At 54.0% G+C, this 23764-nt stretch overlaps 9 protein-coding genes and 1 non-coding gene across 10 annotated transcripts; 4 read left to right on the forward strand and 6 right to left on the reverse strand.

Moving 5' to 3' along the window:
* Positions 1-8: 8 nt before the first annotated feature.
* On the forward strand, positions 9-1439 carry P153DRAFT_282490 (FAD dependent oxidoreductase-like protein superfamily; the record flags this gene model as incomplete). The annotated part of the gene is made up of 4 exons (XM_033663202.1): positions 9-195; positions 261-719; positions 769-1160; positions 1215-1439. The coding sequence occupies 4 exons, from the start codon at positions 9-11 to the stop codon at positions 1437-1439; spliced, it is 1263 nt and encodes a 420-aa protein (XP_033527551.1).
* Positions 1440-1672: 233 nt separating this feature from the next.
* On the forward strand, positions 1673-2257 carry P153DRAFT_363386 (uncharacterized protein). Its single transcript, XM_033667364.1, has 3 exons — positions 1673-1911; positions 1974-2031; positions 2087-2257. The coding sequence occupies exons 1-3, from the start codon at positions 1834-1836 to the stop codon at positions 2173-2175; spliced, it is 225 nt and encodes a 74-aa protein (XP_033527552.1). The 5' UTR covers positions 1673-1833; the 3' UTR covers positions 2176-2257.
* Positions 2258-3034: 777 nt separating this feature from the next.
* Positions 3035-4092, reverse strand: P153DRAFT_282681 (uncharacterized protein; the record flags this gene model as incomplete). Its single annotated transcript, XM_033663221.1, has 2 exons — positions 3035-3279; positions 3360-4092. 2 exons carry the CDS (start codon positions 4090-4092, stop codon positions 3035-3037), a joined length of 978 nt encoding a protein of 325 aa, XP_033527553.1.
* Positions 4093-7004: 2912 nt separating this feature from the next.
* Positions 7005-8075, forward strand: P153DRAFT_353577 (glycoside hydrolase family 16 protein; the record flags this gene model as incomplete). The annotated part of the gene is made up of 2 exons (XM_033666449.1): positions 7005-7095; positions 7171-8075. 2 exons carry the CDS (start codon positions 7005-7007, stop codon positions 8073-8075), a joined length of 996 nt encoding a protein of 331 aa, XP_033527554.1.
* A 285-nt stretch (positions 8076-8360) lies between these two features.
* P153DRAFT_t29 lies at positions 8361-8446 on the reverse strand. The gene has a single exon. It is a non-coding gene; the product is annotated as a tRNA-Ala (tRNA).
* Positions 8447-8949: 503 nt separating this feature from the next.
* Positions 8950-11338, reverse strand: P153DRAFT_331629 (uncharacterized protein; the record flags this gene model as incomplete). Its single annotated transcript, XM_033665471.1, has 2 exons — positions 8950-9168; positions 9755-11338. 2 exons carry the CDS (start codon positions 11336-11338, stop codon positions 8950-8952), a joined length of 1803 nt encoding a protein of 600 aa, XP_033527555.1.
* Positions 11339-11596: 258 nt separating this feature from the next.
* Positions 11597-13702, reverse strand: P153DRAFT_363391 (adenine nucleotide alpha hydrolases-like protein). The gene is made up of 3 exons (XM_033667365.1): positions 13176-13702; positions 12547-12940; positions 11597-12495 (listed from the first exon to the last, which is right to left on the reverse strand). Exons 1-3 carry the CDS (start codon positions 13388-13390, stop codon positions 11845-11847), a joined length of 1260 nt encoding a protein of 419 aa, XP_033527556.1. The 5' UTR covers positions 13391-13702; the 3' UTR covers positions 11597-11844.
* A 148-nt stretch (positions 13703-13850) lies between these two features.
* P153DRAFT_331636 (zuotin) lies at positions 13851-15419 on the reverse strand (the record flags this gene model as incomplete). Its single annotated transcript, XM_033665472.1, has 3 exons — positions 13851-15023; positions 15076-15216; positions 15270-15419. The coding sequence occupies 3 exons, from the start codon at positions 15417-15419 to the stop codon at positions 13980-13982; spliced, it is 1335 nt and encodes a 444-aa protein (XP_033527557.1). The 3' UTR covers positions 13851-13979.
* Positions 15420-20071: 4652 nt separating this feature from the next.
* P153DRAFT_372842 (kinase-like protein) lies at positions 20072-22101 on the forward strand (the record flags this gene model as incomplete). Its single annotated transcript, XM_033669425.1, has 5 exons — positions 20072-20247; positions 20313-21148; positions 21181-21304; positions 21352-21601; positions 21661-22101. The coding sequence occupies 5 exons, from the start codon at positions 20072-20074 to the stop codon at positions 22099-22101; spliced, it is 1827 nt and encodes a 608-aa protein (XP_033527558.1).
* Positions 22102-22868: 767 nt separating this feature from the next.
* P153DRAFT_331643 (uncharacterized protein) lies at positions 22869-23545 on the reverse strand (the record flags this gene model as incomplete). The annotated part of the gene is made up of 2 exons (XM_033665473.1): positions 22869-23159; positions 23210-23545. The coding sequence occupies 2 exons, from the start codon at positions 23543-23545 to the stop codon at positions 22869-22871; spliced, it is 627 nt and encodes a 208-aa protein (XP_033527559.1).
* Between the last annotated feature and the right edge of the window lie 219 nt (positions 23546-23764).

Here is a 23764-nt window from a genome sequence, read left to right on the forward strand (position 1 = left end):
AACACACGATGAGCCCAAACACAAAGTCTGACACTACAACTGTGATTTTGGGGAGCGGCATCATTGGCTTGTGCACCGCGTATTATTTGAGTGGGAGCGGGAATACACAGCCGGAAAGTATCTGCCTCGTTGATTCGAGTCCTGAGCTCTTCCGCTGCGCGTCGGGACTTGCAGGCGGGTTTCTGGCGCAAGATTGTATGTCCTCCACCCCTCTTGTTAGTCTTCATCCACACACACATATGCTGACTTGTGGCTGTTAGGGTTTGCGCCCTCTGTCTCTTCCCTCGGTGCCCTCTCTTTCAAACTCCACAGCGACCTTGCATCCGCATACGCGGGTCGCGCAACATGGGGATACGCCCAAAGCACCGGGATATCCCTCAATCAGAACGACAACGACGCAGCGGTCAGCGGTAGTGGAGAAGACTGGCTGGAGAACGGAACGAGTCGAGTGAATCTTGTTGGTCACAATCGGCCGTGGGAAGAGGGGCTCGCCGGACCAGAATGGCTGCGATGCGTGCAGGATGGCGGAGTAGAGATCATATCACGGGGCGGCACAACGGCGCAGATTGATCCTCTGAGGTTTTGTCGATGGTTGTTGGAGAGGGTAAAGGAGAGGGGTGTGCATGTATGGAATCCTGCGAAGGCCGTGGGACTCATGCAGGATGAGAGTGGTGTCCTGAATGGCGTACGGATAAGCAACGAGGGAGAAGATGCGTACCGTAAGCCCTCAATCTCTACATCGTACAGACTACAGCTGACCTTTTTCAGTGCCGTGCACTCGGCTTGTCATCACCGCCGGTGCCTGGACCCCTCGTATCTTCAACTCCCTCTTTCCCTCCGCTACAGTTCGCATCCCCATATCGCCTCTAGCCGGGCACTCGCTGCTCGTGCGGAACCCACACTTCAGGTCTCAAGACCCTGAGAAAGAAGTCTGCCATGCTGTCTTCGCGACAGATACGCTCGGCTTCTCGCCAGAGTTATTTGCGAGGCTAGGCGGGGAGTTGTATCTTGCGGGCTTGAATACCACAATGATTCCACTGCCGGATGTGGCTACAGACGTGAAGGCTGATGAGAAGGCGATAGAGCAGTTGAAGCAGTGCGCGAGAGCTGTCATGTCGACGGTTACGGGGAAAGAGATTAAGGTTTTGAGGGAGGGCCTGGTATGTCACTCTACTCAGCGTCGACTTGGAGCTTCATGCTAACGTTTATGGTAGTGTTTTCGTCCCGTAACATCGAGTGGTCGCCCTATCGTGTCTCGCATACCTGACGAGAGGCTCGGAGGTTTGATGACTAGGGGTGGGGAGGAGGGGGGAGTGTTTATCGCTGCAGGGCATGGTGCCTGGGGGATATCGCATGCGCCAGGAACAGGACTCGTGCTGACGGAGTTGATTGAGGGACGACAAACGAGTGCGAAAATTGAGGCTTTACAATTGCCTTGATGAGCTCTAGAGTAGGAGTTTTTGATTTTGAAATACCCATCCCATCTATTGTTCAGTAACAATACATTATGTCTACCAAGATGATCACTTGCACTCGAAGCTTCCAGATCATACTGTACGACCCCTACGACCCACGAAACCTGATCTTCAGGCACGAATCCGCGATGGCCAGCGCAAGATGCCCCTCTATTACAGATGAGATCGTCAGGGCTTGGTGGGTCACTGGGTCGAAATGACGTCCATGACATCACTCATCGACCCTCGTCCACAAACGACGATCATCAGAATTTCGCGTTTAAAAAGGACTTGAAGGGCCACTTCAACAAGAACACAAGCACTCAAGCACATTTTCTCCTTCAATCAACCACCAACTCCCTAACCAACCATCAACAACATGCCTCGCAACGGTGACGGATCTTCCGACAACGGCCCTATCGAGGGCCAGAACATCGTCCACGGTAGCTCTGGGGATGTATGTGCCACCCTATCACACACCTCAATCATATCGCGCAGGTACTAACCGGCAATCCCCAGACCACGCTTAAGCACACCCAAAAAGTCGCTCCCATGCCCGAGATCGAGAAGGGTGACGGTACGTCAGCCGTGGATCCGACCTAGTCGCCAGATGCAAAGCTAACACCGTGCAGCCATCGAGGGACTCGGCGCCGGCGGTGCTGCATCGCAGACCGCTACTGGCGAGCAGGTCGTTGAAGACGAGAAGAAGGAGTCTAAGTAAGCTTGCATGCACGCATGCATCAACGGGGTAGCTTACTACGACGGGGCGTAAGGAGCAATATCGAGTGATACTTCTTATAGTGCTACACAGCTACGAGATGACGAGATCATGAATGAGAAATTATCTCCACAGATTGCCTTTGTGTGTGCGGTGCTTCGTGATCGGCAGTGCCATGTCTGCTTTTGCTGAATAGACCTGAATGTAACTCTAGACCCTGCATGTGGGCTTGCTTCTGTGGCCGCCTAGCTTAGCGAACTTGCATGCATGAAGACCTATGCATGGCCCTGGTCGTGCTGCAAAACTTGGTCGGTGAGACTGTGATAGCAATGAGCGGTGATGGTGTCAGCATGCATACGATGTGCTGGCGTCAACTAGGTGGGCGAAGTGGAGCGTTACGAAGGCCGAGTCGCATAGAGCTGAAAGGAAGGTGGAGTAATGCGATCGTCAGTGAAGAGAGAAGGCATCACATCGTCAGACATAGTGAAGAAGTAAGGTAGTTGAACGCGATAAACTGGCTTCATACGAAAGGCACCAGCCCTTGGTGTGCTATCTTTTCCGCCATGATCAACCCCCAAGGAATGTACCCAGGAAGATTGTACCAAAAATATGGCCAGAAGATTGAAGCTATTGATACAGTGTAACCGCCTTTCATGACTCCTGCCGACGCCTTGTGATACCACACCCTATCCGTTCCCTTCCCTGTGACCCTATGGAGCGCTTAATGTCTCTTTTCAATGATGTTACCCCCTTACGCCGACCAAATTGCCCGTGCCCTGCCCTCATCAATCGTTTTCGAAGGACGCCATCAACAAACCCAGCTCGCATCATCCCCTCACTGGGTTTCGTAACGTCTTTGACGCTAGTAGTCCGCTGCGAGAGCCTCGTCGCTAACAAAAGTTGCGCCAGAGGCACTCTGCAAGTCAGAGAACTTTGCATCAAAGCCATCAGAAAAACCATAAGGGAATGGGTTTGAGTTGTGGCCAGTGAAGGCTGATCCGAAGAAGTCGACGGAATCAGGAAGGCCAGTAGAGGGTTCCATTGAAGCAGGTGCTTCAGGGAACTGGTCGAAGTCGAAGAGGTTCTCCATTTGAGGTTTTTCGTCGACTGGAGGTAGAGGTGAAAAAGAGTAAGGTAGGCCAAGATCGCCGCCAGAGACTGGGAGGCCATGCTCGAAACCGACTGACACTGCAGGTCGCACAATACCACGGCAGGATATTGTGTCAAGTCGGAGTCGAGAGTGGCCTCAAAGGAGACTGGCGTCTCTGGCGAGAGGGAATCACAGGGTGAATCCATAGAGTCCATGGACTCGGGGCTAGGGAAGGACGTCGATGTCTGCGCAGGGCAGATGGTGTCAGGCGCCTCTGTGGTGAATGAGGTGGTAGGGTCGAATACGACAGACGACTCTACTGCTTCGCCAGGATACTTGGTACGAAAGAATTCGAGCTCGGCCTTCATTTGAGCCAGCTGTTGTTTGCAGTACTGGAGGTCGGCGTCCATCTTGTCCTTCTCTTCTTGGAGGAGTTCGTATTCTTGACGCTTACGCTCGCGGGAGTTGTGGGCAGCGAGACGGTTACGTTTTACTCGTTCGATGCGTCGTTGTTCCTTTTCGTCATCGGTCTTTGCTCGCTTTCGTGGAGGCAGGGCAGTCTTTGGTTCGGGGAGCACCTGGCCCCATGATTTCCGCTTCTTGACTGCCTTGGACTCGCTTCCGGACGGTGTAGGTGTTGTTCCGCCCGGTTGTGACGCCGAAGTGAAGGCAGATGGCGTTGGTGATGGTACGTCAAATGGTACCTGAAGGTCCTCCATTTTGATTGTGGTAGGAACAGCGTCAGTCATAGGTGGGGTAAGAGGTCGTGATGCCATCATGGTGGGCGTATTTATTGTTTGTGAGAAGCAAGTGTCGAAAATTTGGTCCATCCCCATAATTCCTGTAAGTGTCGATGCGGAGTTGCGTGCATCTGGAAGGGTGAAGGGAGTGGTTGAATATGAGTGGGCTACGAAAGAACTTAACAGGTGGCCTCAAGGCGTGCTTTATGGAAAGGGTCGACTGCGCCCCTGTCATCGACGCTTGCCTGCATGTGGGAGGCGCCAAGGGTTACGTACTTGCTTAATTTAGCGTAGGATACCAGGTTCCTTGGTCCCCTACTTTCGACACTCCGCCCGCCGGGCCGCCTGTTTCACCAACCCTTTTCGGAGTCCGTCCGAGCAGAGTCAGGGGGGACGTTGCGACTCCAATAACGTGTCCCACGTCCAACGGCTCATTTATCCTGCCGTGCAGCTCGCCTCTGTGCTGGTAGTCGTTGTGAAGCCTGCCCATAAGTCCTGCATGTGGGAGAGTATCCATCTGCATCTACAGACTCGAGGCGTATTACGGTGAGGACCTGAATCGCTGGCCCGCCGTGACACTCCACAGCTCAGTGGCGACACGAAACACAGCTGTGTGTCGTAGGATGCCGTCAGCTTCCTATCAGCGTCTTCGGAGCACCAGAGTCAGCTGCCCCTTTCGGCCTCTCCACATGTATCTACGTATTCCTCCTGATATTGCCACCACCGCGCGCAATATCGAGTGCTTTTTTGCAAATCAAGGCGCCGCTGAAAAGGTACCTTCTGGAAGCATCCGGCGTTCATCTATTCCCTGGGCCGCTAACGGGCTCACCCTTGACAACCCCACGATATGCCGCTACACATCCTCTCTACCCATATTAAGACACCACCGGAAGATTTGCGTGGCCTGGGATAGGATTACTGCCTTCGAAGCACGAATGAAGCAGCACGGAATCCTAACGTTTCGTGATATAGCAAGACCGTGCGCTCGTTACAGCACTTCCGGTGTAATATGGGACACTCGGTCCTTGGGTTCTTGGGCCTAGTTTCACTGGACATTCCAGACTCTAAGTTCCGACGATCTTTGTGTGTCGGAGGCCGGATCACTTGATTACCCCAGGTAACTGCTTTATTACCCAGAACAGTTCCGTGCCAAATGCGTCTGCCTGCGAGACTCCACGAAAGTCTAGTCACACGATAAATCGAACATATGGCCATACTTCGTTTTGAAGATGTAGCGTATCGGAGTACGTAAATCCCTCAGCTGTTCTCATGCGTGTCTCCTGGTCGAAACCCGTTGCCTCTAGATTTCTTTGGTGTCGTCGTCACTGTCTCAAGGCAGCAGAATTCGGACCTATCATAACGTAAATATCGAGGCTGCCTGGAAACGTCCCAGTGTCACCCTTCGCGGCTACGTCTAGCATCATGAATAGAATCGATAGTCTGACGTTAACACGACTGCCTGCTTGATGATGACCCACGCTCTTCTGGGCGAACACATCTGACCATCGGTCGAGATGTCAAATTCAGTCGAACAATCTCCCCAACCTTGGTCAGAGTAACTAATAGAGAAGCATACGGCGAAATTATGTATCTGTTTGCTCTTTTACAGTGTTGAGCATTGATCGACATTCACATATTCTCTACGACCCATCTCGTACCAAGTCGTTCGTTACAAAACATGGAGCGGAACAAATGAACACGATAGTCTAGGGACTACTTTAAAGCTGAAAATCGCCTGGGGTAGTGCATTGCACGTAGGTAAGATGAGCGATACGGTTTGTTCTCCTCAAAAACAATATCACTTCGTCGGCTGTGTCTGACTGCACAACATTTCAAAAGCTGCTCAGCACTCAAAAAGTGGTATTGTTTACTTTTTCTACTTGCCTTTTTCTTTGTACACTTTCCCATATCCTCTTCAGCCTTACTCCTGTCGATCGTCGTCCGTATCGTGGGCATCAGACATTGATGTGGAGAAAGTAACCACATGCCTGACAAGACAGCTTTATTCACCCTCTCGGTCAATCGAAATACCAGGAACCAAGGTGCAGCAAAATCACGCAACAGCTTGACAACTGCAACTGTGTTTAGTGTAAAAATCTTGCGCCTAGGTTTGTAACTGTATGCGCCTTACGTATACATTTTTGTATTTTACTTGTGTAGTTTTGCAGCTTGTAGGAGCCACAAAGAATGCAGCTTACTTCCCGCTTTTGCAGTTGACCGAGTCACCAAAGCTGCGAACGCGGTGCGTCTGGTCAGTCTGTGCGCGTTCTGAAAGGTAACAACAAATGATGCTTAAATTGCATCTCGATCACATATTATAGCACACGATCGCTAACCAGCTAGCATCGCATTCCTATGTCTCGCGAAGGAAGAATAGGATGTTATTATTCGGAGTTGCGGAGAGGAGCACAGATCACAATCCGAGACGGCCTCCTACCAGATTGCGCGGCGATTATCAGAACTGATCTGCCGTTAAACAATCCTGAAAATCGCCGCGCGGTCCGATGATGAATTGGAAGGCTGAGCGGAGGGCTGGGTGGAAGGTTGGGTAGCGATCGTGCGCACGCAGCACAAGGTCAAGAAACTCGGGAGGTTGGTTGTTGAACACTGCGCAATCTGGTCGACAACGCCACCCCACCACATCCAACGAACACTGGCGCTTTCCAGACAATCCTGACCACTCACATCACTCCGGTACCTGATATCGCGCCTGGTCAAGCCTTTAACCCAGACCTTTTGTCGGCTCTAAAGATCTTCAGACATGTTGCGATAGACATGTTCTTAATCGCTAGCCTGTTTTCAGCGCTAGCAGCCATGGAGAGGACGCATAAGACATTGCGTAAGTCCAACGACGCCTCATGACAAGTGCATATAATATCCTCTTAATATCGCCTCATATTGTTTTTGAAGTATCATTTCCCAGTCATCATTATTTCTTTTCATCGCATCGCTCTCTAATTTCCCTTGATTGGTCAACAACATAATATACCATATTTGCCATCATGCTCCTAAAGTGGATACCCGGTATCACTCTCCTCTACAGTGCTCACACACTCGCTCAAACGACAACATCATGTAACCCCACCGAAAAGAGTATGTTATCCCCTTCCATGTGTGCGCACAAAATCGCACACATTACTCTGGGTTGCACAACTAACACGCTCTCAGCATGTTCCGCCGACATTGGTCTCTCAGTTAGCTCATACACACACGACTTTACCGCCGACGGCGCCGACGACTTAGCCTGGAATGTCACATCTGGAAGCGTCACCTACAGCAGCAAAGGCGCGGCGTTTACAGTCAGCAAATCCGGCGACAGCCCAACCATAAGATCCAACTGGTACATTTTCTTCGGCCGCGTATCCTTTGTTATGAAAGCGGCTTCGGGCACCGGCATCGTTAGCTCCGCGATCCTGCAATCCGACGACCTGGATGAGGTGGACTGGGAGTGGATTGGCGGCAGCGCAGACAAGGCGCAGACAAACTACTTCGGCAAGGGGAACACGACGACATACGATCGCGCCGCCTGGTCCGCTACTTCTGATACACAAACAACAAGCCACAACTACACCATTCAGTGGACGCAGAGCGCAACGACATGGTACATTGATGGCGTCGCAACTCGCACCCTGAACTACGCCGACGCCGTCAGCGGGCGGAACTACCCCCAAACACCCATGGATATCCGCATCGGCAGCTGGGCAGGCGGCGACTCAAGCAACAGCGAAGGCACGATCGAGTGGGCGGGCGGCGCGACAGACTACACCCAAGGCCCGTTCACAATGTATCTCGAGAAGATTGAGGTCGAAAACTACAACCCAGGCGCCAGTTACACCTACAGCGATACGACGGGCAGTTACGATAGTATCACGGTTGGAAAGGCGTCCTCGTCGTCAGTTGCGAGCAAAGCATCAAGTACGAAGACTAGCACAGCGTTGGGTGCGCGGTCAACAACGGATGTCCCAGCGCAGATGGCGCAAATGACATCGGGTGGCGGTCGGGGATTTGCCATGCCTGGGTGGCAGTATGTCGCGATGTTTGCATCAACAGTGCTGCTGGGTATGCAGTGGTAACGATAATGTATAATGTAATGCAAACAATAGATTCCATGATTCCGACAACAGCTCCGTGCTCCTTTTTCCGCTTGACTGACGCAGTACCCATACTATCTATCGCATGTGACAAAAGAGTGAAAAAAAAACTGCGCAAGCAAAAAGTGGACATTGTGGGAATTGCACCCGCATATTGTGTAGACCCCGTCACGTGAGGAGACGTCTAACCGAATCCGGACAGAGAAAGACGGGACGGTGGACAAAAAGGCTGTAGAATGGCGGCAAAAGGTCGAGCAAAAAGAGATCTGGACGCTGTGGGAATTGAACCCACGACCTTTCACAGACATTTTGGTTAATGCGAAGCGAAAATCATACCCCTAGACCAAGCGCCCCACCAGCTGTTTTTTTTCTGATGAAAGAATGCTGAGTTTGAGCAAAAATGTTTTTTGAAAAAAAAAAAAATTGGGCAAAATTGCTTAGACAGCATGATTCTACTAAGTTCAGAAACTAGCTGGTATATGACCGTATGCTCAAAAGATGGGGTTTGAGTGTTCACGGTGTTTGCTATCCGGAGCGGAGAACAAACGCAAGTATTCGATCCGTGACATGCAAGTATGAATCGAACGAGTCGTGGTACATCAGTCAAGTTGAGGGTAGTCAGTCAGGCAAACATAGTATTCACCAAAGCGACAATCAAGGACCCGTTCCGTGAACAACTCATCGGGTCAATCACGCACCCAAGACAAACATCAACATCACAAGCCATCAATTGAACGCAGTTCGACTCAATTCATTTCAGTTCATTTCAATTGAATTCATTTCATTTCATTTCATCTCATTGTATTCCATGCCACCCGAGGCCCAAGCCCCAAGCCATTCTTTCGTTACCCTTCCTCTATTTCACCGTCTTGCTAGTCGTCTCCTCCGAGTGCTTCGCAAGGACATGCTCAGGGTTGCTAGGCAGCGAGTTCTTGGTGTCATCGCTGTTCTCCTGGGCGTTGCCCTGCTTGGGCGCGCCGCCCTGGTCGTTCGTGTCCGTCGACGTCGCGCCCGACTGCGCTTCCGACTGGCGCTCGGGCTCGGGGGACTCGCGGCCTTGGTTGGGGGCAGACATCTGGTGGAGTGTGAGGAGGGGGGTAAGGAGGGACGGGATGGGAGGGGGAAGGGCGTACGATGTGTGTGTGTAGGGGCTGGTGGGAGGTTAGCTTTGGCTGTTGGGACTGGCTTGGAGTTGGTGGTGGCGGGGAGACGCACTTGAAAGTGTTTGGGCTTGGTGAGAGGTTCGTAGAGCGTGTGTGTGTGTGAAGATGCGGTGCTGCTCTGCCCCACGTCGCTTTTCAGTGAGTTGCTGCCCCACTTCCGTCTGACGTCACGGCCGGTCAGCTTGACGCGCCTGAATCGCGCCTGTAATCGGGTAAATGGATAACGTCAGGTTTTTGTCGAGGATTGGGCCGTGTTTGGTGACATGCGTGCTTATTGATGGAGATTGAGTGAACTGCGCGGAGGTACATCTCCGGCGCACCTCTCCAATACCACAATGCGAGTGAAGGTTTTGGGCGACGCGTCTTGTCTCAATGGAAGTGTGCATCTCAGACGAGATGATCAGTGTTCGATGTTCATAATGCATACATTCATGCGACAATTCTTCCGTCCATCGAGCTTTGACAAGCATTGTCCTAACTCATCTTACCCATCTCCACATCCCCCTCGCCCACGTCCTCGTCATCTTCCCACCCACTGCTCTTGAACCTTCTCCCGGCCCAAAGCCCCACGCCTGTGGCTGCACTAGCCAGCAAGAACCACCCCTCGAACCACCTCTCGGTGAACCCTGGCTCCAGTGGAGCGCCCAATGCATCGCCAATCTTCCCCTTCATCTCGACGGGCAAGTTACTCCTCAGCAGCAGGGCCGAGCTGATAACATACGTCGCCGCTATCTGCGAGATGAGTAGTGCGAAGTTGGACTTGGTGTAGTTGAGAATAGATGGAAACGCGCGCGCGAAAAGGTAGAAGGTCTGTAGCACGCTGTTGAAGGAAAGAAGCAGCATGACGCCTGAGAGCAGGAAGGAGATTGTTCGGCTCCAGGCTACGCGATCGATAGTGGGATCCCAGTGCTTTGCGAAGAGAGCAAGGAAGTTATTGATCGGGTCACTGTTGGAGAAACTGGTATTTGGCGAAGAGAAGCGGCGGAGAGTTGTAAGTGTGGTGGCTGCGATACGGTACGCGCAGTAGAGTGCGAAGACGAACGAGCACATGTTGAGAAAGCGGCCGTATGCAGTGTTCGAGCGAAGCTGGCCTTGTCGACGACTATGGAGGACGGTGAGAGAGTTCTGAAGTGTATGGCGCATAGCCTCGAGGCCCTGTATCTCCAACTGAAGTGTGTTTCGCTCTTGGACGTCCGGGTTCCCTCTGATGGTACCGACCACACGGGTCATGAAGCCTTCTTGTGGGTTGTCGGAGAGCTTTCGTTCGACTGCGCGAAGTCGGCTCTCCTTGGCCAGAAGCATGTCGTTTGTCGCATACAGGCCAGCCTGCTTTCGAGAAATGTCTGATTCCGACACCTGCCGGTACTTCACCCCAAACGTCTGCCACAAAGACGAGATAGCCGCAAACCCAGCAAGCGAAGCCATGAGGCTAATCCCAATCACACCAATTCTCTCCAAGCAACCCTCGCTGAACGTGTGCCGATGCACATCCAAGTTCTGATGCAAATATGATCCCAGGATCCCCCTCCCAATATACCAAAATCCCGCCAACCATGCTGCCAGCCCACAGAGTTCCAGAACCCAGGCTAACCTCCGCTGTCCCCTTCGTGCTCCGCCAACATCAAGTCCAGTTCCCGACACAACCGAGTGTATCTCAAGCGCAGGTGTGGCGATAATGAGAAGGAAGAGGAGCAACGGCAGTGTGATCTTGAGGGCGAGAGTTCGTGTTGCACGATTGACGGTGTTCGATATCTCGCAGAGGATGAGTTCAGCCAGGACTGTGGAGAGGGCGATATTTGTCGAGAAGATCACGCTAGCGAGTGATCGTGCATTGGGCCGCAGACTCTTGAATATGGAAGGTCTCTCGCGCGAGACGACACCTGGTAGATGCGCGTTGTCATGGTGCGCCTTGCGCTCCGCGTGGCCGGATAGGATTGGGAACAGCCGGGTTGATACCACAAACGCGACGACCAAGAACGTCAGTATAAACGGAAGTGCTGATATGGCCATGGACATCGGCTCTCGGTGAGCCATGTAATCCGGAACGCACTCATCGCAGTCGTCCTTGAGCGACGGAATCATAGCATCGACGACGCTTTGAAAACAATAGGGTGAATATCTTTAAACCGCTTTGTTCAAGTTATGGGCGATGCGTGCACGTCCATGGAGACAGCGGTAAAGTGAGATTGTGTGGCGCATCAAGGTGTAATGTATCGTGTTGTGTAAATGGCGCCGTGAGAGATGTCCAGGTACGCGTCGTCGTGTAACGTCATCCGGGGTCGTCACATTGATTGGGCAAGTTTACACGAGAATATACCACGAATCTGACACTCGACATTTCACGTTTGTTCTTCAAACTAGATTGACCCGATCTTTAATCCGTGCTCCAAATTTGTATTGGATGTACCACACTATTGGCGTTCCGCATAGTGAAATGAACAAGGATATTCGTTGTCCGTCACTTGTTCAAACAGCGTGTTACTCAAGCATGAAACTCCAGGCTATGATATGATGTCCTGCAGAAAACGCCCGTATCAACCCGCCCAAGTGCACCCATACTCCCTCTGCCCTGCTGACGCTTCGACTGCCTATCCATAGTTGAGAAATGTTCCCGATTGTTTTCTGGACCCAGTCCCCTCGGTGGCAGATGTCTCTGCAGTATCGAAGCTGAATCCACTCATTTGTGGTAATCCGCCTGGCCTTGAAGCTGCAGTATCCGTAGGTATGCTGCCCTGTCCCTCATCGTCGCTGCTGCTAGAATCTTCGCTAAGATCAGGACTGTCGAGATTTTGCAGCTCAGGGCTCTTCATCAGCACCGCCGGGCTCCGTAGGTCATAGCCAGCAGTGTTGGCACCCGTCTCTCTCTCATCGTCGCTATACTCTGCGTGGGAGACTTGTGCCAGTGGACTACGATCGACAACAGCCTGTTTGAATCCAACCACCGTTGGGGCTGCTGCAACCTCCGCCTCCTCACCCGTAATGATGTTATTGCGAGGACTATCAATCTCGATAAGACTCTCGCTTTTGGCAAGCATGTGACTGTAACTTTGTCGATCTGGGTCGTTGGCTCGCTTGTGCCTCGCCTTGTCGCGCTTTGATGATGGACGCACAACGATGACGGGCACAGGTGAGTGCTGCAGACAATACTTCGAGACGCTACCAGGGAGTAGGCCCTGGAATCCGCCTAAGCTCTTGCCTCTTGTACCAACTACCAAAATCGCCGGCTCGTATAGATTGATCTGCTAGGTGTCAGCTACCACCATTTGTTTTTCCATGTCCACAAAGCCTACCATATCGTCGATAATTTTATTCACTTTCCCAATCGAGAACTCCAGAATCACGTTGATGGCCTTGTTGTCGAGATTTCGGTTTTGTATGTCCCTCATCATCGTCTCAGCTTCTGTGCGATAGCGCCCTGTCTCTACGCTACGATCTCCAGCGATAGCGTCTTCTTTCTCAACCACTCTGAGGCACACAATCTCGTCGCCATCATCGACGAGCTCGTTGATGAGCCATTGGAGCGCATAGGAAGAGTATTCGTTCTCGTCGAACCCGCACAAAAACGTTCTCGACCGCTTGGTGTACTCGTAATCTTTGTGTTTCGTTATCAGCGTGAACGAACTCTCCTCGATGAAGTCTGCGGGCTTGTCGAATGTATCGAAGGATACACGAGGTTGGAAAGCACTATAATCGAGGTTTAGTCTCTGACCTTAGCTCCAATTGAATGTGATCCTCGGTGAGGCGGTCAGACGTATCGCTCGCTCTGGGAGCTTCTCGCGACCTGCACGGCGCGACCAATATGGGTCGCTTGCCATGTACTTCAGGAAGGATAGCAGCGCAACACAAGAAAAGGTGAAATAGAAGACACAGAACTATCCAGGGCCGCTGCGAATGCACGTGTATATGGAGCTAGACTTACGGAGGAGGTGGAGGTGATGATAAACGTCGTCGCTCGCGAGGCTTTGGACTTCCCCGAGGAAGCGACGCATTTCTGTGTGCTAAAAACTGGATAGAAGATCGCCGTGGCTCGTTTTGCCCGCTGTTCGGGACCAGTAGTGGGTTCATCGCGGACCCAGTCTTGCGGGTTGGTGGAGGCGCATAGCGCAGTCCTCTTGACTTTGGTGAAGTGCTCATTGTGAATTTAGTGAGTGAGCGAAAACACGGAGATTGCCAGTGAAAGCAATCGTCGGCGATTTAACACGTCAGAGAGGCCCGTCTACGGCTAACTTGCCGGCGCTGAGGGTCGAGTGCCGTCGCGTGCTGAAGGAACGATCTTGGCGCGGGGAATAGAAATGGCGGGGCACGCGAGCGCAATGAGAGTCAGGGGAACCGTACGATTCTTACGTGGATGTTAATGTGAATGTAAGTGTAGATGGGAAGTGGAGATTGCATGACAAGTGAAGGCGAGGCGAGTGCACTGCCTCAATCAGAATCGTCGAGCTTGGCTGTTCGGGAAGTCGCGCCTTGGTGACGATTTCAGACCCTGCCCGACCTGTAACATTTTAGTGCAAACGTCACCTGTGATTAGATCGCGAAACGACGACACGTGAAAATGGGCATCTCTGATCAGCTTGGGATGAGCAGCGACGGGTTTGGTCGTGTTGCAGTCAGATAAGTTGGGCTTGCGCGATCTCATAAAGAGCAAGCATAATGTCATTATCACCATGAGAATCGCAAAATCTAAAAGTCTAGAGAAGATGCCAACGCCAAATGGTCGACTTTTCTAAGCCAGAGACTTTGTCTCACCCGCACTCAGCTTGCCAGCACCAACGAGACGCTGGACCTCATCCTGGAAGATCTGTTTGATCTTGCTGGCGTCCTTCTCGTTGTTGAGCTTGCTGGTCAGCGTGGCCAGCTCCTCGTTGTCAATCTTCGTGATGACGAGATCGACGTCGTTCAAGGCGTTCTCAACCTGAGCCGCAGGAGCGTCTCCAGAAGCATGGAAGTAGTTGGCGTCTTTGGCCGCACCACGGACAACTCGCTTGTTCTTCTTCGCAGCGTTCTTAGCGGCCTCCTTTGTCTTCTTGTTGTCGGCCTTTGCAGCCTTGTCGGCAGCCTCTTTCTCTGCGGCAGCCTTGGCCTCCTCCTCCTTCTTCTTGGCCGCCTCTTCTTTGGCCGCTTTCTCAGCAGCCTCTTTCTCGAAACGCTTCTTGTTCTTCTGTGCGCTCTCCGCTTGGCGGAACTTCTTGATACGCTCGTCGAGAGCCAGAGCGTCGTCGACGAGATGCCTCAGGCGAGCAGTGTCCTCGGTCTTCTTCTTGCGACGAGTAGCCTGGTTCTTGCGCTCCACGTGACGCTTCTGGTCGCGGTTCTCGTTGTCATCCGGAACGTCCTCATCAAGGTACTCGAAGGTGCGCCAGCTGTCAAAGTTGTACCAGAAGTTGTAAAAGTGCTCGACATCCTCCTTGGAACTCTTGTCGTTGCCGAGCTTGGGGACTGGCTGGTTGTTGGAGAAACGGCCCTCGGCCTCGAACACCTTGCTCCAAAGCTTGAAGAAGTTGCCCTTCTGGGTCTGTTTCTTCGACGGTGGCTCGACCTCGGCGTTCTCGTCGACGGAGTCGAACTGCCTCCTCTTGACAGGGTCGGAGAGCACTTCTGTCGCCTTCTGGATGCACTTGAAGAACTGGTCGTCCTCGGAACCGCCCACAGCAGCCTTCTTGTCGGGGTGGTGCTTGAGCACCTTCTTGCGGTGGGCGCGCTTGATCTGGTCCTCGGTGGCACGGTATCGCAGGCGGGTTATGCCGAGCACGGCGTAGTGGTCTTGCGACTGGGAGAACGTGAGTATGTGTGCGCGCTGGGGTGATTGCTGCCATGCTCACTTTCCAGTCCTTGGCCTGGCTCTGCAGCAAGAGCGGGGTCTCTGGCTCGTCAACATCATCTGGGTCCTCCTCCTCGACCTTTTTGACGTTCATTTGAGCCTGGATGCGGTCATCCTCGGAGAAGGTGCGCTTGTGGCGTGTCTGCAAGTCACAATCAGCATGGCATTGTGCAGCCAGCATATCGGGTGACGTACTCGGCGGGCATACGCCAGGAAGTGCGGGCCCACGGGCTCAATGTTGCGGTCGGTGGACTGGCTGAGGGGGCTGGCAGCCTTGAAGTCCTTCTCGCCGGCCCAGCCCTCGGGCAGGACGGGCAGCGGTAGTGCAATCTCGACGTTCGCCATTTTGCAGTGTCTTGGTGGTGGGCGAGGGAAAACTTTGTGGTGGTGAGAAAAGGCAAAGCGCCCTAGTGGTTGGCGAACGATGATCCCTGTCGTCCCATAACGTTAAGGCCGGTCGTCCCCAGATCGCCGCAGCGTAGCGTGCCTCTCTCATGGTTACAGGTGTACATTGGTGACCATGCGACCTTGATCGCCGTGCTTGCTCCCATTCCTACCCCCTAGTCGCATAGTCTTCCGCAAACATGTTCCAGGGCCTTCAGGTACCGTCTTCTGCAAGACCAGTCGCCGTGCGAAGCTGACAACCGCGCCCGCAGCGCATCAAAGGCGCCATCGACGCGCGCATCGCGGAAGAACAGGCAAAGCAGAAAACCACGACGCCGTCGACGCCCTCGCGCTCCAACTCGACGCCCAAGCGATCGAGCTCGCGGAACCTGTCTCCTTCGACGCGGGCGGCGAGATCAAAGGATGGAGACAGCAGCAAGGCAGCGCCCACGGGGAAGGGGCCCGACCCCTCCGAATTCGACCCCGAGTTTGTCACTAGGGAAGAAGAGGAGCAGCTGAGCAGAGCCGGGACCCCGCGACCCAAAGAGAAGGCGCAACCGCTCGACCCCGCAGCCGAGCCTGGCCTTGACAAGAAAGACGATGCGCAGCCCGCCGAAGCCGACGAGAAGCCAGACACGGCGCCCGAACTCCCGCCCGAGGTGCAGACACGGCTGCGCAAGCTGGACAAGCTCGAGCCCAAGTACTCTGGTGGGTGAGACGACTGGACATGCACGTGCACACCACTGACACTGCCCGCAGAGCTGCTTCGCTCGTATCGCATCGCACACGCTCGCATCGGCGCAATCGAAGCCTTCGAAGGCTCTCTACGCGAATACACCCCCTTGACCTCCATCAACGACTCCGCAGCCTTTGTCGAATACCTCGGCCAATTGAACGTGAAGAGTGACATGCTCATGGAGGAGCTCAAGCGCATTTCGAAGGAGCGTGACGGGCTCAACAAAAAGCTCGAGGACGCCGAGAAGCGTGCAAAAGATGCTGCAGAAGAGGCAGAGACGCTGAAGGCCAAGGCTGTGACCAACGCAGAGGCAGCAAAGGACGATTCAACCACACAGGCTGAATCCGAAGCGCCGTCCTCGCCGTCAAGAGCAACCAAGCATACTGAGACTACCGACGACACGGAGGACTTCTTTTCATACGACAGCGAGCTCCCACGCCTACAGTCACGACTCCAGGAAAGTGAAGAAAAAGCTGTCAAGCTCGAGGAGGAGAACAAGTCTCTAAAGAACGAGCTCTCCGTGGCGCAAGAATCGGCCGAGTCGTTTATGAAGAATCTCGAAACGACCACAAACGACCTGAACACCTTCAGGGACACCCACCAGCGCTTGCAGAGAGATGCTGATGAACGCCAGACCGAGCTGGACAGCATCATTGTGGATCTGAAGTCCAGAGTGGAAAGTTCGGAGCAGGATCTGTCCAAGCATGAGGAAGACCACAAGGTAGACGAGGAGATCATCAACCAATTGAAGACGAACCTCGACTCGATCAGGCAGGAATTGGACGAGTTGCATAACGCAGACTCGAAAGCTGTGGGGCAAAATGATCAGGTGGACACACTGCGTAGCCAAGTAGAGACGCTTGAAGCCGATCTGTCGCAACTGCGCGAAACTCACGCGAAGGCTGAAAAGCGAAATGAGACGCTGGACGGCCTTATGAGTACCCTGCGCACCCAACTCAAAGATACCATGTCGAACCGCGACAAAGCTCTGGCGGATCTAGAGCAGGCAAAGAAGGACATTGAGACGGCGGCTAAGAAGAACACGACAAGCAAACCTGAACCGTCTCCGCAACCTCAGGCTACGCCAGCGCAAAACAACGACACTTCATCGTCCAAGAAGAAGAACAGGAAGAAGAATAAGAAGGGTGGAAAGGGACCCGATGCAGGCGCTACTGCGACTCCTGAAGCGACACCGAGTGAAGCCGGGGAGTCCAATGGGCTCCTCAGTCCCCATGATGCGGAATTTTCGATATCTCAGTTGGAGGAAGCCCAAGAGACTGTCGCCCAGCTCAAATCTGAATTGGAGACTAAGATCGCGGCAATCGAAACGCTCGAGAGCGAGGTTACGAGGAAAGCGTCTTCTATCGACATGCTCAACAAAAAGATGAAGGATCAAGAGGATATGCAGGAAGAGATTGAGACACTACGGCAAGATCTTCTTGACTTCGGTGTAGAGCATACAGAGGCAAAGGACAAAGTGAAGGAGTTGCAGGCGGCAAAGGCGACCCTCCAAGAGAGTCTTTCTAAACTTGAAAAGGAGGTTGCCGAGCTGAAAACCGGCAAAGCTACTCATGACTCTTCGGAGAAAGACAAGAAGGCATTGACGGCCGAAATCGAAGGCCTAAAAACCAAGGCGGGCTCGCTGCAGACCGATCTTTCCGTTGCCGAACAACTTGCCGCGACGCGATTCAAAGACCTCACAGACATGAGAGAGATACTACAAAAGGCACAGCCCGAGTTGAGCTCTCTGCGGAAAGAGGTCGCGGAGTTGCGCACTACCAAAGATGATCTCGCCACGAAGAGTACAGAGCTACGACGACTCGAAGGCCGCGAAAGGGATCTCAAGTCTGAAATTACTGAGTACCGCTCCCAGCTTTCTGACAAGGAGAGCAACATCAAGGCGCTCAACGACAAGATCAAGCAGGAGACAACACAGAGGCTGGCGCTCGAAGAAACGAACAAGAAGATTCAGAGAGATCTCCAGAATTCTGAGACGGATAGGAAGGATGTCATCGAGACCCGCGACAAACTGACAAAGGATCTGGCAAAGGCTACTGAAGAGCTGAAGGCGGCTCGAAGCACAGGTCGCGACCTAGAAGAAGAAGTTACAAAACTCAAGCGTGACGCTGGAAGCTTGCGCGAAGAGATCCAGCTCAAGTCAGCACAGTATGCAAGTGCGCAGGACCTCATGAACAGCATGCAGGATCAGACACAAGAGATGGGCACGCAGGTGAAAGAGATCCGGGCAAAGAGCGAGAGTTTGGAGGAAGAGCTTGCCGATGCGCATCGACTGCTCAGCGAACGCGGCCGTGAAGCAGACACGATGAGGAGACTGTTGGCGGATGCACAAGGCAGGGCCGATGGGCGGGTGAGAGACATGCAAGAACGTCTCGACCTCGCAATCGAAGAGCGCGAACGCGCCGAAGAACAAGCTAGCACATTTAGTCGTCGCCGGGCAAGAGAGCTGGAAGAGCTGAAGCAGAAGGTTCGCGATGCTGAGCGTGCGATGACAAGGGCGGTGGAAGACAAGGACGATGTTGCCTCTGCAGACCAAGAGCTTCGCAAACAAAAGGACGAGCTGGAAAAGCGAGCTGCGCAAGCGACTGAGGAGGCGAACGAAGTCAGGCTTGCCATGGGCCAGCTGAGGGATGCTCTGGACGAGAGCGAGAAGCAAGCGCGAGATCTGGAAAAGGAAAAGGGCGACTTGAGACGTGCGTTTGACGAGACACAGAGTCGTCTGGAGAAGCTGCAAAAGTCGAGCAAGGTGAGAGGTGTTGGTACAGTGAGAAGTTCAGACACTGATACAATGCAGACAATGACAGAGGAGCTTCGCTCTCTCAAGCCGCGTCTGCACGACTCCAACGCGCAGACGTCCCGGTCCTCGATGGAGTCCTCACGCTCTCGCCTCGCCTCGCCTCCGCCCAAAGCGGGTGCGTCGGCGGCGTCTACAGGCGATATCGACTACGTGTATTTGAAGAACGTGCTGCTGCAGTTTTTGGAGAAGAAGGAGAAGAAGTACCAGCAGCAGCTCATCCCGGTGCTGGGGATGCTGCTGCACTTTGACAAGCAGGACGAACAGAAGTGGATGGCGGCAGTGTCAGCGAGGTAGCGGGGTGGATGGAGGGTGTTTATTTGCATAGCGACGGGTGTCTGGGTTTGGATATCATGTGTGTATTATGTACCTACTACGACGACGGGTAATGGGACAGGGTTGTGAATGTTCTGCTCCCCGACTATGCGCTATGGTTGCTCACTAGGCGTGTTGGGCATCGAGATTGGCCGCGATGTCAGGACACTGCAAGACCAGTGGGCGGACGGGCAGCGTGCGCAGACTCTGCAGCGGATTGGCGGTGGGCGTGAGTGGGCGCAGAGCAAGGCGGTATTTCGGGCGCTTGCCCTGGCAGAAGGGTGGTGCGAGTGCTGTGATGGAGTGCCGTGGTCCCTGTTGTGTGCGTGTGTGCGTGGGTGGTGGGCGTTGATGTCATGGCAGCTTCTTACCGCCTTCGCCGAAGCCCCATGTCCCAGTCCCAGTCCCAGTCCCCGTCCCATTTCGCATTGCCCACCGGGACCCAGGAGCCCAGCAACCCGCATCCTCATCCCCATCGCCATCCGCACAGCAGCCTCTCCGCACAGCAGCATCGCCGCGCCGCCCTCGACAGCCGCCTCGACGCAGCCGTGCCAGGCCCAGGACCCCGCAGTGCGCCAATCAGCGACGTGACGGGCCCAGCGAGGGGAGCGCTAAGCAGCAGCAATTGAAGAAATCGCAGCCCCCGACCCCTCTGCCCGCCAGCGAGCGGCCGATGAGCGCGGCCCGTCGAGTGTGGAGCGTCTGACCCTCTCACCGCAGGCCAGCCAGCGCGCGGCGGGGAAGCCCAGCATGAATGGCGCCGACATCAAGAAGGCGGCCATCAACAAGGCGAAGCAGGTCGCGTCGGCCGCGAACGGGAGCGGCGGCAAGAAGCGGCGGAAGGGCCAGGACCTGAAGCCTATTATTACTACCGAGCAGCAGCAGCAGCAGCAGCAGGACGCGAGCGGCGCGGCGTTCCAGTACAAGTAAGTCGCCCGCCCGCCCGCCCAACGCACCCCACCCGCCCATGCTAACCCCCTCCCCCCCGCAGCGTGCAAAAGGCCGCGTCGCCCGCCAGCCAGCACAAGGCCTACGCCGGCACCATGAGCCACTCGCCCGACGACTCGGGCTCGTCCGCCGACGAGGCCGACAACACGGCCGACGAGGAGGACTCGGAGGACTACTGCAAGGGCGGCTACCACCCCGTCCAGGTCGGCGAGGAGTACAAGGACGGCAAGTACACGATTGTGCGCAAGCTGGGCTGGGGCCACTTCTCCACCGTCTGGCTGTCGCGCGACAACACGGCCGGCAAGCACGTCGCCCTCAAGGTCGTGCGCTCCGCCGCCCACTACACCGAGACGGCCCTCGACGAGATCAAGCTGCTGAAGAAGGTCGTCGACGCCAAGATGGACCACCCCGGCCGCAAGCACGTCGTCAGCCTGCTCGACTCGTTCAACCACAAGGGCCCCAACGGCGTCCACGTGTGCATGGTCTTCGAGGTGCTGGGCGAGAACCTGCTGGGCCTGATCAAGCGCTGGAACCACCGCGGCATCCCCATGCCGCTGGTCAAGCAGATCACCAAGCAGGTCCTGCTGGGCCTCGACTACCTGCACCGCGAGTGCGGCATCATCCACACCGACCTGAAGCCCGAGAACGTCCTCATCGAGATTGGCGACGTCGAGCAGATTGTCAAGACGTGCGTCAACGACGCCCCCAAGAAAAAGGACGCCGCCGACAGCGCCGACCGGAACGGCAGGCGGCGACGGCGCACCCTCATCACAGGCAGCCAGCCGTTGCCCAGTCCGCTGAACGCGAGCTTCAACCACGCCGAGCTCGCAAACTTCCCCGGCACCCAGAGCCTGAACAAGGTCGTCAACGAGGGCACAGGTAAGACTCCCCCGCGAGCCCTTCTTCCCCAGGCAATTTTGTAACGCGTAACACTCTAGGCACTTCGTCGTTGGGAGCAAATCTCTCCATGGCAGAACGACTCGGCATCAAGCACGCCAACGAAGAAGACGTGCAGAAACAGCGCGAGAAGACAGCGTAGGTCGGATGATCAAGTATAGTAAACTATCTCTAACGACGTCCAGCGACCTCCTCACCAAAGAAGTCTCCGGCATCAGCCTCGACAAGTCCAGCGGCTCGTCCAAGACAGAAGGCGAGCAGCAGGCCGAACTAGGCTTCGAAACCATTTCCGTCAAAATCGCCGATCTCGGAAACGCGTGCTGGGTCGGGCACCACTTCACCAACGACATCCAGACGAGGCAGTACCGGTCGCCAGAAGTCATCCTCGGCAGCAAATGGGGCGCCAGTACCGACGTCTGGAGCATGGCCGCAATGGTGCGCACAACCTTAAACCCCCTAAAAAATACCACTTATACTTACATATCTGAAAACAGACCTTTGAGCTAATAACAGGCGACTACCTCTTCGACCCCCAATCCGGCACAAAATACGGCAAAGACGACGACCACATCGCCCAGATCATCGAGCTCCTCGGCATCTTCCCCAAATCCCTCTGCCTCTCGGGAAAATGGAGCCAGGAGATTTTCAATCGCAAGGGCGAACTGCGCAATATTCACCGGTTACGCCATTGGGCGCTTGCGGATGTTCTGCATGAGAAATACCACTTTGCGGCTGATGAGGCGAAGCAGGTCGCTGACTTTTTGGGCCCCATGTTGCAGCTTTTGCCGGTCGATCGCGCGAATGCGGGGGGGATGGCGGGGCATGCGTTTTTGAGGGATACGAAGGGGATGGAGGGTGTGGATTTGGGGATTGAGGTCGGGAGTAAGGGGGAGGCGATTGAGGGGTGGGCGACGGAGATTAAGAAGACGAGGTAGATGGTGTGATGGTGCGATGAATTGTGGGTGGGTGGGGTGGTTTCTGGCTTGGGCTTGGGCTTTGATTATGAGTTGCTGTGTGTGTGCGTGTGTGTTTTTATGTGTCTGTGTGTCTGTGTGTGGGCAGGGCAAGGGGAGGTGGCATGAATTCATGAATGAACAGATGGGATTGGGATGGACATGGAAATGGAAATGGAATGGGTTCTTGACAAAACACTTTTATTTTTTTTTTCTTCAAGAGTTTAGCGCGTGTGCGTGGGAAGACAGACAGACAGTGAGAGTGAGAGGATGACTGGAAAAAAGGGAAGGAAGAGCGGGAATTATAAGTCTTGGGTTTGGTAATGTTCTTTGTGACTGATTGACTGACTGACGGTATTTCGTTTGTTTCTTTCTCCCTTGGTGTGGGTCTGGACGAGATTGGGCGTTTTGAGGAGAGGGGGCTTGTTGGCGTAAACACACACTAATCAAGTCGATCAATCATATTTTTTTCTGTGTATGAGCTGTTCTTGTGCTTGCTCCAGACCAGAAACGAAAATCTCGCTGTGATTGGGCTGTTGTGATGATTGTGTAGATTCATGTTCCAGATACACAAGAACTGGTTTCGCAAAGACTTTACAGAGCGACTCCTCTGATCTAATCATGCATCAAAACTGCCTTCCGCCGTCTTTACAACCAAATTTCCCAACTAAATTTCCCAACGATATCAAAAGATCGCAGATTTCCATCGCACATATTCGACTTCGTGCCTGCTCTGTTCATTATCCGCATCAAGTCGATTTGATATCCTTCTTGCAGCCCCAATACCGGCCCCTGAGTATCGACTCTCCCATGACCGAAGCACGCCTCTCCATACCCACCTCGTCAAGCTCGACAACCATCTTCGAAATGCCTCCATAGCTCTCGAACTTGCCTGCCCATACATCCGGCCACTTGGGGTTCGAGTAGGCGTCGCCGGCCGTGACCTTCAGGTGCCAGGAGCCGTCATATCCGATCAGTAGGCCTGCGATGTGTTCGAAGCCATATACTTTGAGAGACTGGTGATGCTCGAACAAGCCAATCTGCGGATACATATTAGTGAGTTATTCTGAGTTGAAGAATGGTCACTTACAAAGACCTCGAGACCCTTTCGCCAGATGACCAGCTGTTTGTTGCCTTTGAAGATGGCTTTGAAAGTGTGAACCGTCGGGCTGAGGAAAGAACACAGTGTCTCTGGTGAGACATTGAAGAGCGTTGTGACAATAGCATCTTGGAGACTGATCGTACCTCCCAGTTCGGCGCACTCGTCGTAGCCGGCGAGGTCGATGATATGGGCATGCTTGGGTGGACCACTCGATGGTAGGCTCTCATAGTCGTTGGTAAACGAGATTTGGCTTTCATCACTCCCAGGAGAAGGGGGTTCAACACAATCGATCTCCATAGGTATTGGTTCGAGCTGCATGGTCATTGTGAGATTGATCGGATGGCTAGCAAGCGAGAACAGTAGCGTGTCGGTGAGGAGACGACACTGAGATGGAAGCAAACGTGAACAGACAAAGAGGTTGATATATATACATACAACAGTGGGCGCACAGGCCCTCGATGAGTGATGAGGCTTGACAGTGTTGAAGTGAACGTGAAGGATGAGCGTCGGAGTAGAGCGAAAAGAACGTGAAGAAACTCGGAC

This window comes from Dothidotthia symphoricarpi (assembly GCF_010015815.1).
Source record: "Dothidotthia symphoricarpi CBS 119687 unplaced genomic scaffold P153scaffold_3, whole genome shotgun sequence".
NCBI lineage: Eukaryota > Fungi > Ascomycota > Dothideomycetes > Pleosporales > Dothidotthiaceae > Dothidotthia > Dothidotthia symphoricarpi.

Bases quoted from the DNA above. Each gene is read 5' to 3' on its own strand.
- P153DRAFT_363391 (XM_033667365.1), bottom strand. From the start codon at position 13,390: ATGAGCACTTCACCAAAGTCAAGAGGACTGCGCTATGCGCCTCCACCA. The intron at 12,941-13,175 runs GTAAGTCTAGCT...CCTCGATTATAG, and splicing joins TCATCACCTCCACCTCCTCC to TGCTTTCCAACCTCGTGTAT. The intron at 12,496-12,546 runs GTAGGCTTTGTG...GACACCTAGCAG, and splicing joins ATAAAATTATCGACGATATG to ATCAATCTATACGAGCCGGC.
- P153DRAFT_363386 (XM_033667364.1), top strand. From the start codon at position 1,834: ATGCCTCGCAACGGTGACGGATCTTCCGACAACGGCCCTATCGAGGGC. The intron at 1,912-1,973 runs GTATGTGCCACC...GGCAATCCCCAG, and splicing joins TCCACGGTAGCTCTGGGGAT to ACCACGCTTAAGCACACCCA. The intron at 2,032-2,086 runs GTACGTCAGCCG...AACACCGTGCAG, and splicing joins CGAGATCGAGAAGGGTGACG to CCATCGAGGGACTCGGCGCC.